Raw genomic sequence first — 14929 nt, 5'->3', positions numbered from 1 at the left:
CGCAGGGCTAATTAGCATAGCGCCCACGCAATTTACGGAGCTACTGCTCCGTGAATCGCGGGCAAATCAAAATATTTGCGTGGGCGCAGAGAAAAATCTTTGCTCTTTGCCCACGCAAATATTGCGCGGATCTACCTGAATTTGGGCCATAGTGAATACAAACTATGGGATTTATACTGGAATTTTTATTTAATTTTTATCTTTCTACTAGTAATGGCGGCGATCAGAGACTTATAGCGGGACTGCGATATTGCGGTGGACAGACGAACACTAAGTGACACTTTGCGGGGACCAGTGACACCAATACAGTGATTAGTGCTAAAAATATGCACTGTCACTGTACTAATGACACTGGCTGGGAAGGGGTTAACATCAGGGGCAATCAAATAATGAAATGTGTGCCTAGCCAGTGTTTATGTGTACACAGTGTGGTGCTTTTACTAAGGGATGTGCTTTGCAGGGAAACAAAGTCCATCCCCTCCCCACTGACTGGGCGGAGCTCTGCATTGTTTACATATGTTGGGGATCCTGTTCAAAATGGGGGCCTAGTGCAAAAATATATATTATTACACATAAAAGGAACAACAATCTTTTAGGAGTTTTATTTTTGTTTCTGTGAATAAATGATGCTCTAGATTTTTAGATCTTATGCCGTGTACACACCATCAGAATTTCCGATGGAATAAAATCTGATGGAATTTTCGGTTGGAATTCCGTCTTCCATCAGTCTTGCATACACATTGTCAGACTAAATTCCGACCGTCCGAAACGCGGTGACGTAAAACACTATGGCAAGCCGAGAATAATGAAGTTCAATGCTTCCGAGCATGCGTCCACTTGATTCTGTGCATGCGTGGGTTTTTTCTCCGTCTGAGTTGCGCACAGACGATAGGAATTTCCTAACGTTTTTTTTTTTCATGTAAAAAAATAAAACATGTTCTATTTCTAAACACCAACGGAAAAAAGTCTGATGGGGCCCACACACGATCATAATTTCCAATGAAATTTTTTTTTTTATCGGAAATTCCGATCGTGTGTACGCGCCATTACAGTTATTATTTTCTTTATTTGAATTGTTATTTATTTTATTTATTTGTATTTAATTCTAAATTGGGACCCAGCGTGCATAATATAATTTTACCAAGGCCCAGATTCTCAAAAGAGATACAACGGCGTATCTCCAGATACGACGTCGTATCTCTGAGTCGCGCCGTCGTATGTATGCGCCTGATTCTTTGAATCAGTTACGCATAGATTTCCCTTACATCCAACAGGCGTAAGTCTCTTACGCAGTCGGATCCTAATTGCATTTTTCCGCTGACCGCTAGGGGCGTGTAAGCTGATTTATGCGTTGAAATATGTAAATCAGCTATATACGCAAATTCCCGAACGTACGCCCGGCCGACGCAGTAAAGTTACGCCTTTTACGTTAGGCTTTTCCCGGCATATAGTTGCCCCTGCTATATGGTGGCATAAGTGCGGCGTAACAATGTTAAGTATGGCCGTCGTTCCCGCGTCGAAATTTGAAAATTTTGCATCGTTTGCGTAACTCGTCCTTGAATGGGGCTGGACGTAATTTACGTCCACGTCAAAACCAATACGTCCTTGCGGCGTATTAGGAGCAATGCACACTGGGAGATTTCCACGGACGGCGCATGCGCCGTTCGTGAAAAACGTCAATCACGTCGGGTCACAGTACATTTACATAAAACACACCCCCCTGATCCAAATTTGAATTAGGCGGGCTTACGCCGGCCGATTTACACTACGCCGCCCCAACTTACCGAGCAAGTGCTTTGAGAATACAGCTCTTGCCCGTCTAAGTTGCGGCGGCGTAACGTAAATCGGATATGTTACGCCGCCGCAGAACTACGAGAATCTGACCCCTAGGAGCTACAATACATTGTATTTATGGATTATTTATAGAATTTAAATTAAAAAAATTAAAAATGATAACAATGAAAAGAAATAAGATAAATATAAATAAATAACTAAAAATTAATGAATTGAAAGTAAATATATAATAAATATAAATGAAATGTGTATGATGTTACCCCTTGGGGGACTAATAATTACCTTGCCAATCAGTAATCATATCTAATTGATATATGTGTATTGTATTCGCTGATCATCTCAGTGGGTGAATACATGGACCCCCCCTATTTTATTTTGGGCGGAAACTTCACGAATTTGTATCAAACTATGACCTTATCCAATAATAAAAATCATTTGTCAACCCAAAAAATCCTAATACAATATTAAAAATTACACTTTAAAAATTAGATATAAACAAGTATTGTCAGTGTTCAGGCCTGAAGTGTAATACACAGAGTGCTGGGTTCAGGAGAGCGTAATACAGAGTGCTGGGTTCAGGAGAGAATAATACAGAGTGTTGGGTTCAGGAGAGCATAATACAGAGTGCTGGGTTCAGGAGAGCATAATACAGAGTGCTGGGTTCAGGGGAGTGTAATACAGAGTTCTGGGTTCAGGAGAGTGTAATACAGAGTGCTGGGTTCAGGAAAGCATAATACAGAGTGCTGGGTTCAGGAAAGTGTAATACAGAGTGCTGGGTTCAGGAAACCGTAATACACAGAGTGCTGGGTTCAGGAGAGCATAATACAGAGTGCTGGGTTCAGGAGAGTGTAATACAGAGTGCTGGGTGCAGGAGACCGTAATACACAGAGTGCTGGGTTCAGGAGAGTGTAATACAGAGTGCTGGGTTCAGGAGAGTGTAATATACAGAGTGCTGGGTTCAGGAGAGTGTAATACAGAGTGCTGGGTTCAGGAGAGTGTAATACAGAGTGCTGGGTGCAGGAGACCGTAATACACAGAGTGCTGGGTTCAGGAGAGTGTAATACAGAGTGCTGGGTTCAGGAGAGTGTAATATACAGAGTGCTGGGTTCAGGAGAGTGTAATGCACAGAGCGTATTGATGTGGCCCTGTCTCTGTGTTATCTGTACATTGGAGAGGGTGGGAGCCATTAAATTGACTGAGGAGCCGAGTCTAAGTACCCCCCAGATCTTTTTATAGAATTAAAATTAAAAAAAAATAAAATGATAACAATGAAAAGAAATAAGATAAATATAAATAAATAACTAAAAATTAATGAATTGAAAGTAAATATATAATAAATATAAATGAAATGTGTATGATGTTACCCCTTGGTGGACTAATAATTACCTTGCCAATCAGTAATCATATCTAATTGATATATGTGTATTGTATTCGCTGATCATCTCAGTTGGTGAATACATGGACCCCCCTGTTTTATTTTGGGTGGAAACTTCACGAATTTGTATCAAACTATGACCTTATCCAATAATAAAAATCATTTGTAAACCCAAAAAATCTTAATACATTATTAAAAATTACACTTTAAAAATTAGATATAAAACAAGTATTGTCAGTGTTCAGGCCTAAAGTGTAACACAGAGTGCTGGGTTCAGGAGAGCATAATACAGAGTGCTGGGTTTAGGAGAGTGTAATACAGAGTACTGGGTTCAGGAGAGCATAATACAGAGTGCTGGGTTCAGGAAAGTGTAATACAGAGTGCTGGGTTCAAGAGTGCATAATACAGAGTGCTGGGTTCAGGAGAGTGTAATACAGAGTGCTGGGTTAAGGAGAGCATAATACAGAGTGCTGGGTTCAGGAGAGTGTAATACAGAGTGCTGGATTCAGGAGACCATAATACAGAGTGCTGGGTTCAGGAGAGTGTACTACAGAGTGCTGGGTTCAGGAAACCGTAATACACAGAGTGCTGGGTTCAGGAGAGTGTAATACAGAGTGCTGGGTTCAGGAGAGTGTAATACAGAGTGCTGGGTCCAGGAGACCATAATACACAGAGTGCTGGGTTCAGGAGAGTGTAATACAGAGTGCTGGATTCAGGAGACCATAATATAGAGTGCTGGGTTCAGGAGAGCATAATACAGAGTGCTGGGTTCAGGAGAGTGTAATACACAGAGTGCTGGGTTCAGGAGAGTGTAATACACAGAGCGTATTGATGCAGCCCTGTCTCTGTGCTATCTGTACATTGGAGAGGGTGGGAGACATTAAATTGACTGAGGAGCCGAGTCTAAGTACCCCCCAGATCTTCACCAGAGACCCGCAAAAGGGAGAAGCGTCACCTTTTATAGTAGTGAGAGACAAACATCGGTCCAGACCCAGTCATTTCCCACCCGCCATCACTGTTTTGTGATGTATTTTATTTTATTTGTTTCCTTTCTTCAAGGCATACCATTGGATGGAGGTGACCAGTATGTGGTTGAGGTTCTAGGCTGCCCCCTGCTGTACATGTCATGTGAGGGAAAATACCTCAATTAATAGAAGAACAGCAGATAATGTGATGACCATTGAGGAGTTCTCTATCGGTCAGTAGTTGAAGACAGATATTGGTCCTTACAATGATTATTGGGTGTAAAGATCTGAGCACACCGGCAGGACACATAAGAAAATGTTCCCCAGCACTGCAATCCAAAGATCTCAGTCATGTTGATGGAACCCGACCACTTCCATCCCATATAAACTTTACCATCATAACATTACCTGCAAAGATTATTTTTATGTAATCACAAGTCTCCATGGAAATAGTATCTGGTGACACTGATATAAAGTCCTTGTTTGGACCCTTCGAATTATGGGGGTGACAATGTTCTGCCCACAATTCCTGCCTGTGAATCCCCCGGTTACACGATTCCCCAAAGAATCTTCACTGATGTACATTGTCCAGGAATCTTCCATTGTTGTCATTTCATGTGAATCTTCACCCCAAAGACGAATCACCTGAAAAGGAGGATTAAAAATAAAACATTTGCTGAAAAAAAGACAAATACTTACCTGAGCCCCGACTTCCAATGTTTCCAAGAGGAGGGGGTGACATTACCGGGCCTCACTGCTGCCCCCTGGGGTATCTGGACCCCTGAAATCCGGTGAGAATATCCCCTACAAGGGTCCTCTTGTCCCCCCATAATCCTCTATGATGTAATCTTGTACAGACAGAGCTCTCTCTATATTACATGTATATACTGTACAGGGGCGGAGCTACAGCTGTGCTCATAAGTCTACACACCCCTGGCAGAGTTTGTAAGATGTGGAGGATTTTATTTTATTTGTAATGTGATTAGAATGAAACAATCAGACATCCCAGAATAGCACAATCCTCATCAGTGCCGGGAATTGTCAGACAAAAGTCTTTATTATCATAATGCACTTCCTGACCTTTGAACTTACAAGGCCAATAAGGAAGGTTTTGGATGGCCCCTCCCCCTCTATAATAGGGTGAGGTCACAGTGGCCATAGTGACATGTGATTTATCTGTGATAGGGAAGATATAAAGTGCACAGGGAGAGATTAGTGGAGGGATTGTAGGGATCGGCGGCTCTGATAAAGTAGATGGAATCCCTTCCTGAATGTCATAGAGGAAATGAGGAAGAATTTATGAAATGATAAGATAATTATTAATTGTATCTTTTCTTATTATAATATGTCTATGTAATGTAAGGCTGACGTGTCATTAGGAAAACCTTTTACCCAACTCCATGTCATTTCATGTCTTGATAAAGTTGTAATGGGATTGAACTTTGTAATATCAGGTGATGTTTGTCAGTGGAAAGTGTTATCCTTTGTCATGTGACCTTTGTCATGTGACCGTGTATTACCTATTCTGGAAATCACCATCTCCATCTTATGAGAATTAATTCACTCAAGGTTCACCTCTAATGATTAGGACATCAAAAGAGATTTCATTCCATAAAATAGTACAGAATGAGATTCCTTGTGACGTCATCACCGCACACCACCTGACCATTTCCTGACCAATCACATCACACCTCCATAATATAGAAATACAACATTCATCCTACAAATGTGCGCCATTTCTTCTACAATATCACCTTCATCACTTTTACTGAAGATTAGTTACCCCCCTAAACATTCTATATTGTCTAATAGCAGAGACCCTGGAGAATAAAATGTTGGTGGTTTTATGTCACTTTATGTTTTAATAAAACAGTTTATCCAATACATATTATAAAAACACAGTTAATTCGATCTTAGTGCACACAGATGAAATACATTCCCCAATTGTTAATAAAATATAAAATATGAGATTGTGTTCAGTAAATACCCAACATGTCACTATATAACATTTTCTGTGTCCCTGAAATTAGACATGTGCACTGCTGAAAAAAATTGTAGTTTTCATTTCATTTTTTTTCCGGAGATTCTAAAATTCCAAAAATTCCTAAATTAGAAAATTCGTAAATCAAGAAACTTGGAAAATTTGAAAATTCATAAATTTGAAAATTTGGATATCGTAAATCCGTACATTTGGAAATTAGAAAATCCAGAATTAATGAAAAAATGCGCTTTGAAAAAAATTGAAAATTCAGAATTCGGAATTCGGAAATCCATAAATTTGAAAATTTGGAAATTCGGAATTAGAAAATTTAAAAGTTAGGAAAATTTAAAATCCGAAAATTTAAAAATAAGAATGAAAAATTAGAAAATTAGGAAGAACGAAAATCCAAAAACCTATAAATTTGAAATAATTAACTAACTAATAATAACTATTAAATTACAGGTATTGGAATTTCCTTTCAAATTTGGATGTTAGCGAATGAAACAAATACAAATTTATCCGAAGTTACGAATTTGCCGAGATAAAGAATGCTGTATCTAAACAAAATCATAAATAACAATAATAATAATACATTTATATTATTATTTATTATTATTAATTTGTTACTTTCCATTTGTTTAGATACGGCACTCATTATTACGGATAATTCGTAACTTCAGATAAATTAGTTTTTGTTAGATTCACTAACAACCACATTTTAAAAGAACATTTTGATACCTATAACTTAATAGTTAGTAATAGTTAAGTTATTATTAGTAGGTTAGTTCTTTATATAATTATTTCAGATTTTCAAATTGTCAGGTTTTTGAATTTTCAGATTATCATTCTTATTTTTCAATTTCCGAATTTCTGAATTCCCGATTTTTTGATTTACGAATTTTTAATTCCCGAATTTTCGAATTTCAGAAATTAATATTACATCAATTTAAATCTGAATTTGACCTGTAAACATATTTGTGAAATAAAGACATAGGGGCAGATTCACGTAGATCCACGTAAAATTGTGCGGGCGTAACGTATCTGATTTACGTTCCCCTCCACAACTTACATGGGCAAGTGCTGTATTCTCAAAGCACTTGCTCCGTAAATTGCGGCGGCGTAGCGTAAATCGGCCGGCGTAAGCCCGCCTAATTCAAATTTGGATCAGGGGGGCGTTTTTTATGCAAAACTATTGTGACCCGACGTGATTGACATTTTTTCGGAACGGCGCATGTGCCATCCGTGGAATTTCCCAGTGTGCATTGCTCCAAAGTACGCCGCAAGGACGTCATTGGTTTAGACGTGAACGTAAATGACGTCCAGCCCCATTCACGGACGACTTACGCAAACGACGTAACTTTTTCAAATTTCGACACGGGAACGACGGCCATACTTAACATTGGCTGCGCCTCATATAGCAGGGGCAACTTTACACCGGGACAAGCCTAACGTAAACGTCGTAACTTTACTGCGTGTTTGTGAATTTGCGTATCTAGCTAATTTGCATACTTGACGCGGAATTAAACGGAAGCGCCACCTAGCGGTCAAAAAAAAATGCAGTTAAGATCCGACGGCGTAAGAGACTTACGCCGGTCAGATACAATGGATATCTATGCGTAACTGATTCAAAGAATCAGGCGCATAGATACGACGGCCCAACTCAGAGATACGACGGCGTATCTGGGGATACGCCGTCGTATCTCGGTTGTGAATCTAGCCCTGTGTGTGTTATTACATTATTGATTTGACCAACTTAAAATTTGGCGTTTCAAATTGAAAACAAATCTGTAAATTTGAAGAAATTTGATAAAACACATAAAACAAATTCTGAATATGAATCCCAAATATGAATTTAACAGAACAAAATAACTAGATTAACAAATTGAAACAAAAGGAAATTAAACACAATTGTTATCATCTCTACCTGAAACAAGCACAAGATTTATTACTCATTGTCCATAATTTACACTTTACAAGTCTTTATTTCTCATCAGTTTAGTTACTTTTTTGTCTTTATTATTTGTTACTTTTTTTATTTATTTTATCACATGTATCTCTTGAATTCCACAGAAGAAAGCAATCAGCCCTGCAGAGTTTAACAGTTTAGCAATTTTAACGCTTTGTTTGGAGGGACGCTTGGGTATCGGTTTCTTATCCCTTGATTCGTCAAGCGAGAAATCAAAGGCGGTGTTAGAGTCTCCTTGAGATGCGCTAGCAATTTGTGTAGTTTATTGGGGGTGTAGTATGAGACAAAGGTGTACAGCTCTCCGTCAATGTGACCAGAAACCAGGATGTAGCGCCCTTGTGGGTCAACAACAGTCTCCGGTTGAGAGAGATTAATGTGTTTAGCAAAGCAGGTGGCCACCCCTTTTGTCTTGTTATCTGCCGAAGCTAAGAAGAATTGAGGGTAACGCTGATGGAGAAATGCGGGTTTAAACGTGGCTGGGAAGTGGATTTCCTGTAACAGGAGAATGTCTGCATGCATGAAGTGGTATTGCTGGAAAAGTTTCCTGCGGGAGAGTTCCTGCGGGAGAGTTAAGACCCTGAGCATTATGGGAGATAATCTTGAGGGAGGGTGTAGAAGGATGTGCATTAGACATGGATCAGAGTGGGTAGGACTAGAACAAAAAATTGAGGCTCACCTTGATCTAGAGATCGGTACTCACAAGGATGACTGAAGTGCGAAGATGGCGGATACCCAGGCCCTGGGATGTGAGGCCGGTGACAGCTGCGGAATCCGTGGAGACTCAGACAAACAGTCACAAGAAGCGGAAGGAGAAAAGGTGTGAAAAAAGAGAGGAAGAAAGAGAAGCTGGTTACATAATTGCAAACCAAAAATAATAACTTGACTATCAAAGTGAATACATAAGAACAATGAACCTGGGGGTCCCCTGACCCCCTCCCGGCCAGGGATCAGGATGGACTAGCCATCTCCTACCCTCCAACCTGAGAGGCCCGGAATTCCCTGGTTATAGGGAATCCGTGAAAGAACCTAGGAGCACAATAGGCGCTCTCCCGGTCCTAAAATGAGGTGCACTGGGTCCACCACAGCCCAACCACCCAAAAAAATGATTGAACTGAAGGCTCGAACTTGAGCCTACGATGAGCAAAAGAACAGAGCGCCCCAACAATTAACACAAAGTATTAAACTAAAGACACCAGACACACCCTCCGAATCCCGCCCCCCGACCAGCCCCCACTCAAAGCGCCATGGACCACGTGGGGAGAGCAGGAAACGAATGGAGAGCAAACCGTTACAGTCAGCCCAGTATGGGGGACACCCCCGGGGCATCTTATAAACCATCCTCTGACAAACAGGAGGTGTCACCTCAGCCGGTTGTTCAGAGGATCCTGTCAGTAAAACACTTTCAACATCAGAACAGTTACCTTAATACGAGAGAAAAAATTGTCAATGCAAAACAATTGAGAACAGAGAGATTCCACACAGGGAACCTACAGAACGCCAAAGGGGAAAGACCACAATAGGCGGTCCGGCACCCGTGCAAGTTCCCTGAGCATAGAATGGGCAAAAACCACCCACCCCTACCCCAGTCCAGGAGAGAAGGCACGGCAGAGCAACCTGCAAAATGAAAGTGGTTAAATAAAACATTAGTCGAGTCACTGTAGGCAGGATTTCAGCTCCAACGGGGACCCTCAAAAGGGGAAGGAGCGGAGAAGTCACACCAAAATGTAGACAGAGTGGAAACGTCACAGATCAGATCCCTGATCTGATAAAGGGGAAAAGACCATCAAGGCGGGAGATTTTCCTTGGAGTGTTTGGAGCCTTGTTTCAGTCAGGTGTGCTGGCGGGGGTCTCTTTGTAGAGGCTGGATTGCTTCTGCCGGTCTGCATGGGTGGGGGGTCCTGGGATAGAATCCCTAGATGTATCAGAAGGCGCTCACCCTCTATAAGTGATTTCCTTCTCCATCAGAAGCTGCAGTAACGGTTTAAGTGATCACCTTTTCTGCACCGTGTATAGGGAAATATCGGCAAAAATCTGAATTTTGTGTCCATGCAGAGTTAGGTTATCCGACTTCCTAGATTTCCTCATCACTTCCTCCTTTACTGAATAATAGTGAAGTTTCACTATGATGTCTCTGGGGAGGCCATCTGAGCGGGGGGGTTGCAGGGCTCTGTGAGCTATGTCTAGCTCCAGACAGTGTTCAGCAATATCTGGGATAAGGCTTTTTTTTAAAGATTTCACAGCTGCCTGCACCTCCTTCTCCGATTCGGGGAGCCCCCTGATCCTAAAGTTATAGCATCTTGATCGGTTCTCGAGGTCATCGATCTTTGCAAAGGCAGTTTCTAATTTATCCTGAACATCTTGAAGCCTGGCTGTGTTTTGATTAATTTGAGCCACTGATTGATCAGCCTTTTTCTCATCTCAATTTGCCGCAGATTCGGATGGATGGATGAAGTAATCTGGGCTGCATTAAGGGCTAGGGCTTTGGAGAGCATTTGCGCAAAAGCTTCCATCATGGATGGAAAGTCAGTGGGGATAGGAGTAGATTCAGCAGCATCACTGACCTCCAGCAGTAGGCCTGTATGTGGATCCAGCATGGGGGTAGAGGGGGGGCCAGAGCCCAGTCTTCACAGCAGGGATTCCGTGGACGCTGATGATGTGGCCTGGGGCAGGGAGGGTAATCAGTACCTGGGGATGGCGGAGGAACCAGGTCCTGGTCAGCGATGGAATCCTCTGTGTCTTCTGCCGAATGCAGGCCTTGCTGCACCGCCGCCATTCTGGCATAGCTGAGGGGGCTGGGAGATGCCGCCATCTGACGCGACAAGTCCCTCCGGGCCGGCGGCGTTGACATCCGCACATTCCCGGGGGCTTCCCCCACTGAATTATCCCGGTGAGGGTGCTGGGGCACCCTGAGAGCTCCGGTGGATGTTACAGGGCCGTGGTGGAGTGGAGCTCTAGAAGCCGTTGGCCATCTTGGGAGCTGCCGTGCATGCGCCTCCCGGATGCCTCTAATTTTGAGGTTGTTACTGCGAGAGCGATCCTCTAAATCTGCCTTTTTTGTAGTTATGTGTTGTAGCTCTTCAGCTTGATGTTGGTGAGTATCAACCAATTCATTGTATGCGGTGGCATATTTACTCAATTGGTGTTCGAGGGTATCTGTGCATTCCCCTAGTCCATCAATTTGAGAGATGGATTTATTGATATATTTTCTAAGATCTTTTCTGAGATATTTTTGTATGGAGAGGAGCATATGTTTTAGCATGTTTTCAGAAACAGGGTTATTAGTGGTTGACAAGGCAGAAAGGGTGCCTGTTTGATCTTGGCCAAAGTCAGGGTCCTCATCATCATCTGATGCCTGCTGAAAAGTGAGGTGTTTTTTGATTATTGGGCCCTGGTGAGATGGTGAGGAGTGTGGAGAAGATGCTACACTATTGGTTCTTTCTCTGGGTCTGTTTTTCTTTGGAGCAGAGCAGTCCTTATCCTCTGTTGCTGCTCTATGAGAGATGCACTGTTAGGCTCCAGGCGCCGCTCTGCGAGGTGAGCCTGTCACTATTTTCCTGTCTGCGCACCCGGAGCTGTTAGAGAATTCAGTGAGCTTGCAAGGCTTTGGCTGGTGAATTTTCTTCCCTGTCATGTCCTGCATTGTCTCCGGGAGCTGGGCTGCCATTCTTTGTCCGTGAATTGCTGCCATGGTGGGTGTACTGGGTGAATTCTTCCCCGTGCTGGCAGAGAGCAAGATCTATGCAGCCGTTGCAGTGCGCCTCTGTAGGGAGAGCTTTCTTATTTTGTCATTGGTACATCCTTTGACCTATGCAGCAGAAATTTTCAGCTTGTAGACCTTGCCTCTTCCCACCACCACAATGTGATATCAAATAAAAAACATGTCTACAATACCTTCTGCTGGATCACAGATTTATTGTCAAAGTAGAAGTCACAAAAGTCAGACATCAATATAGAGACCTTGGCTCGCCTTACATGGAAAGTTTTCTATACTGATTTCAAATTCTCATTAGGAATTAGGATACTAAGCAGCACACAGCAATGTAAAATTGACTCGCAGGAGGATAATTTTAATTGGGGATAATAGGCCTAACCGGTGTATGCCTAACTTTTATCTTATCAGTTGGGATAGGGGGTTTGGTGAATGATGGGCGGTGGTTTAGGTACACACTGTTCTTGCACTTAGTCATTCAAATGATAGAGTGGCAGTCTTCAAACAAAAAGCAGCTTAAAGAGCAGGTTGGCAGTAACACCCTAATGTTCTGAAATATTCACTGCCATGGGGGACATGTACAGATGAAAAATAAAAATTAATAATAATAATCTCTCTCTACAAAGAAGTGTCAGCTGTCCCTAACAACACTGATAATAAAGCTGCTGTGACCCCACCCACCCATCGATACGATAGGTCATCCATTCCTTCATCCATTCCTTGTGCATTGCATTAGAGGTTGTTCTGTATTTTGGTGGTGAACCTGGAAACTTTTCAGCCAAAAGTCACAAACTTTACAAATCCCAGAGATTCACCCCAAATCTATGGTAACTGCTGAACCTTTTCCCTGCACCTGTATTTATACCGTGTGATGATAATAATAATAATAATAATAATAATAATAATAATAATAATAATAATAATAAACATGACAGTCTTGGCCATCAAACTTCACATTTTTACTGTTTCATGTACAATATGTGATAATGGTAATTTTATAACCTTCACTTTCTACGGTGCTGACAAAGATGGATTCTGTGTATTTTATGTTTGGCCTTTTTTTTCCTACTCTATAAGCAGATTCATATTCCAGTCTATCAGTAATAAATAACAGAATTATTCTTTATAAACCTGACACTCTCACAGCCTTCAGCTGAGCCATGAAGTCAGTGTCAGGATCCTGGGCTGCTTTCAGTGATGATGATGAGGTCAGGAGAAGAGGAAGAACTCATTGGAGTCTATCAGAGACTCGGCCATGTTGTCTTCAGATATCCACTTAGAATATTGTGCTTGTTGTCTTTGTGTGTGACCCCCTGCACATCTGACACCCAGAACTCTGCTCATCGCTGTGATATGACTATGAGGAATTATACATTTGAGTACAAGTATTCTCAGGATGGAGACATCATTATAGGAGGGATATTCTCTGTACATTCTGCAGTGTCAGAGTGGAGTGAGGAAGGAAGTCTTATTAAAAATCTCATGTGTTCAGCGTAAGTGAAATATGAAGTGTAAATCTAACAATCTGATCTACAGAGCTGTGTCTTTAGGGGAGATGTGTGATAATGTGCAGGACTCATTCAGTCTGTTACACGGCATTTATATAAAATCAATGTATATCCTTCAACATTTAGGTGTTCCATTGCCGGGTGTTAATAGTCACATTCATTCATTATGAATAGCTGCCAATGTACCACAATGGATGAAAAACACACAATACCTTTTTTGTTAAATAAGGAAGCACATCACAGAGCATGGTATGTGTATTATGGAACCTAGAGGTGTGTTGTGTGTTGGGATCTACTGTACAATGCATTGGGGGGCAATTCACAATGAATGACACCGCATTGCACTGCCCATAGAGAAGGGGCTTTGCCATGCATTTGTATGTGTTACCACAATACACAAGTGTGAATGGGACCTTCAATGAGTTTGGCCCTTAATGACTCCATATCTTTTGTCAGGTTTTTACTGCTATCTGGGGCTCCAAAAACAGATTTCCCCTCACTTCCTGTCCTGCAGATAACTTTCTACCATAGAAAGTGAGGGAATCTCTCCAATAGCAGCACAGAAATAAACACAATTTTTAGTAAAGTCCTTGAAGTCTGGAATCCCTGTCAGTCTTGTATTTCTGTCCCTATTGCAGATGTCTCCTCTCTTCCTGTCTGGTAGAATGTTATCTGTAGGACAGGAAGTGAGGGGAAATCTCTCTAATGGAGCCCTGGACAGTGTATGTCCAAAAAAAAAAAAAAAGGTTTTGGTAGGACATTATATAGTATTTCTGTTTCCGGAATTGCATTTCCCTTTTCACCGGCATGAACAATTTTAAGGCTTTACATGTTGGGTTTCTATTTACTCAGAACAACTTCATATTTTATATTTTACCAACAAGTTGGGTAATGCATTTTATTTGTGTGCAGTAACATTACTTTTATTGTATTTTTTTTCAGAAAATATGTATTTGATAAACAGCTCCTCTCATATAATTTTTTTTTTTTAAGTGTATTTTGTGCGTGTACTCGAGAGAGGAGCCGGACTGCAGGAGTTGGGAGTAGGCAGGCCTCCCCCAGAGGCAATCTGCCACCTTTCTCCATGCCCCGGGTGGCAATGGCGGGTGCGTGAGGGGGTCCTCCCACACAGCCCACCCTACCTGCTCCGCTTTGAAGCCCAACGGGGCAGAGGGACTCCCTATAAGGGAATTAGAGGATCTAGCCCACTCAACCAGCCCTGTTAGTCCTTCGCCTCTCTTTTTTTTAGAGACCGCGTGGTCAAAGTGCGTGCATTTTAACCCAATTTCGAGTGCGTGTAAGTGTGGTGTTTTTTGTGGGAGGGGGTGGGCGTACTAAGCGCAGGCTTACCTCGCATAGCACACCCACCGGGAGCCTGGCTGAGACCACCAAACTCAATTCACATGTAGCCGAGACCGGTATCCGAACCCCTAGCTGCAGAGGTGAATGGCTTGTCATCGCAGTGCCAATCGCCTTGAGCCACCGCAGCTCCTTGCTCCTCTCATATCATAACAATTTTAAACTACCACCATTGTATTCTGCAGGGTCTTTGCTTTCAGAAAATATATAATGTTTGGGGGATTTAACTAATCATCAGGCATTTTAATATTTCACACAAAAGCTGCTCTGGC

The 14929-nt window shown here is 41.9% G+C and overlaps 1 protein-coding gene across 1 annotated transcript in view; it reads left to right on the top strand.

The window, feature by feature from the left end:
* The first annotated feature begins 8802 nt into the window (after nucleotides 1-8802).
* The window catches only part of LOC120925116 (vomeronasal type-2 receptor 26-like), a 48503-nt gene continuing 42376 nt past the window's right edge, over nucleotides 8803-14929 (top strand). Inside the window, exon 1 of the mRNA XM_040335990.1 lies at nucleotides 8803-8898. Coding sequence (XP_040191924.1) covers nucleotides 8803-8898 — 96 coding nt within the window. The remainder of the gene's footprint in view (nucleotides 8899-14929) is intronic.

The sequence above is a fragment of the Rana temporaria genome, chromosome 1, assembly GCF_905171775.1.
Source record: "Rana temporaria chromosome 1, aRanTem1.1, whole genome shotgun sequence".
Classification (NCBI taxonomy): Eukaryota; Metazoa; Chordata; class Amphibia; order Anura; family Ranidae; genus Rana; species Rana temporaria.
Note: the sequence above shows the minus strand (reverse complement) of the source record. Positions and strands in the feature narration are given on the sequence as shown.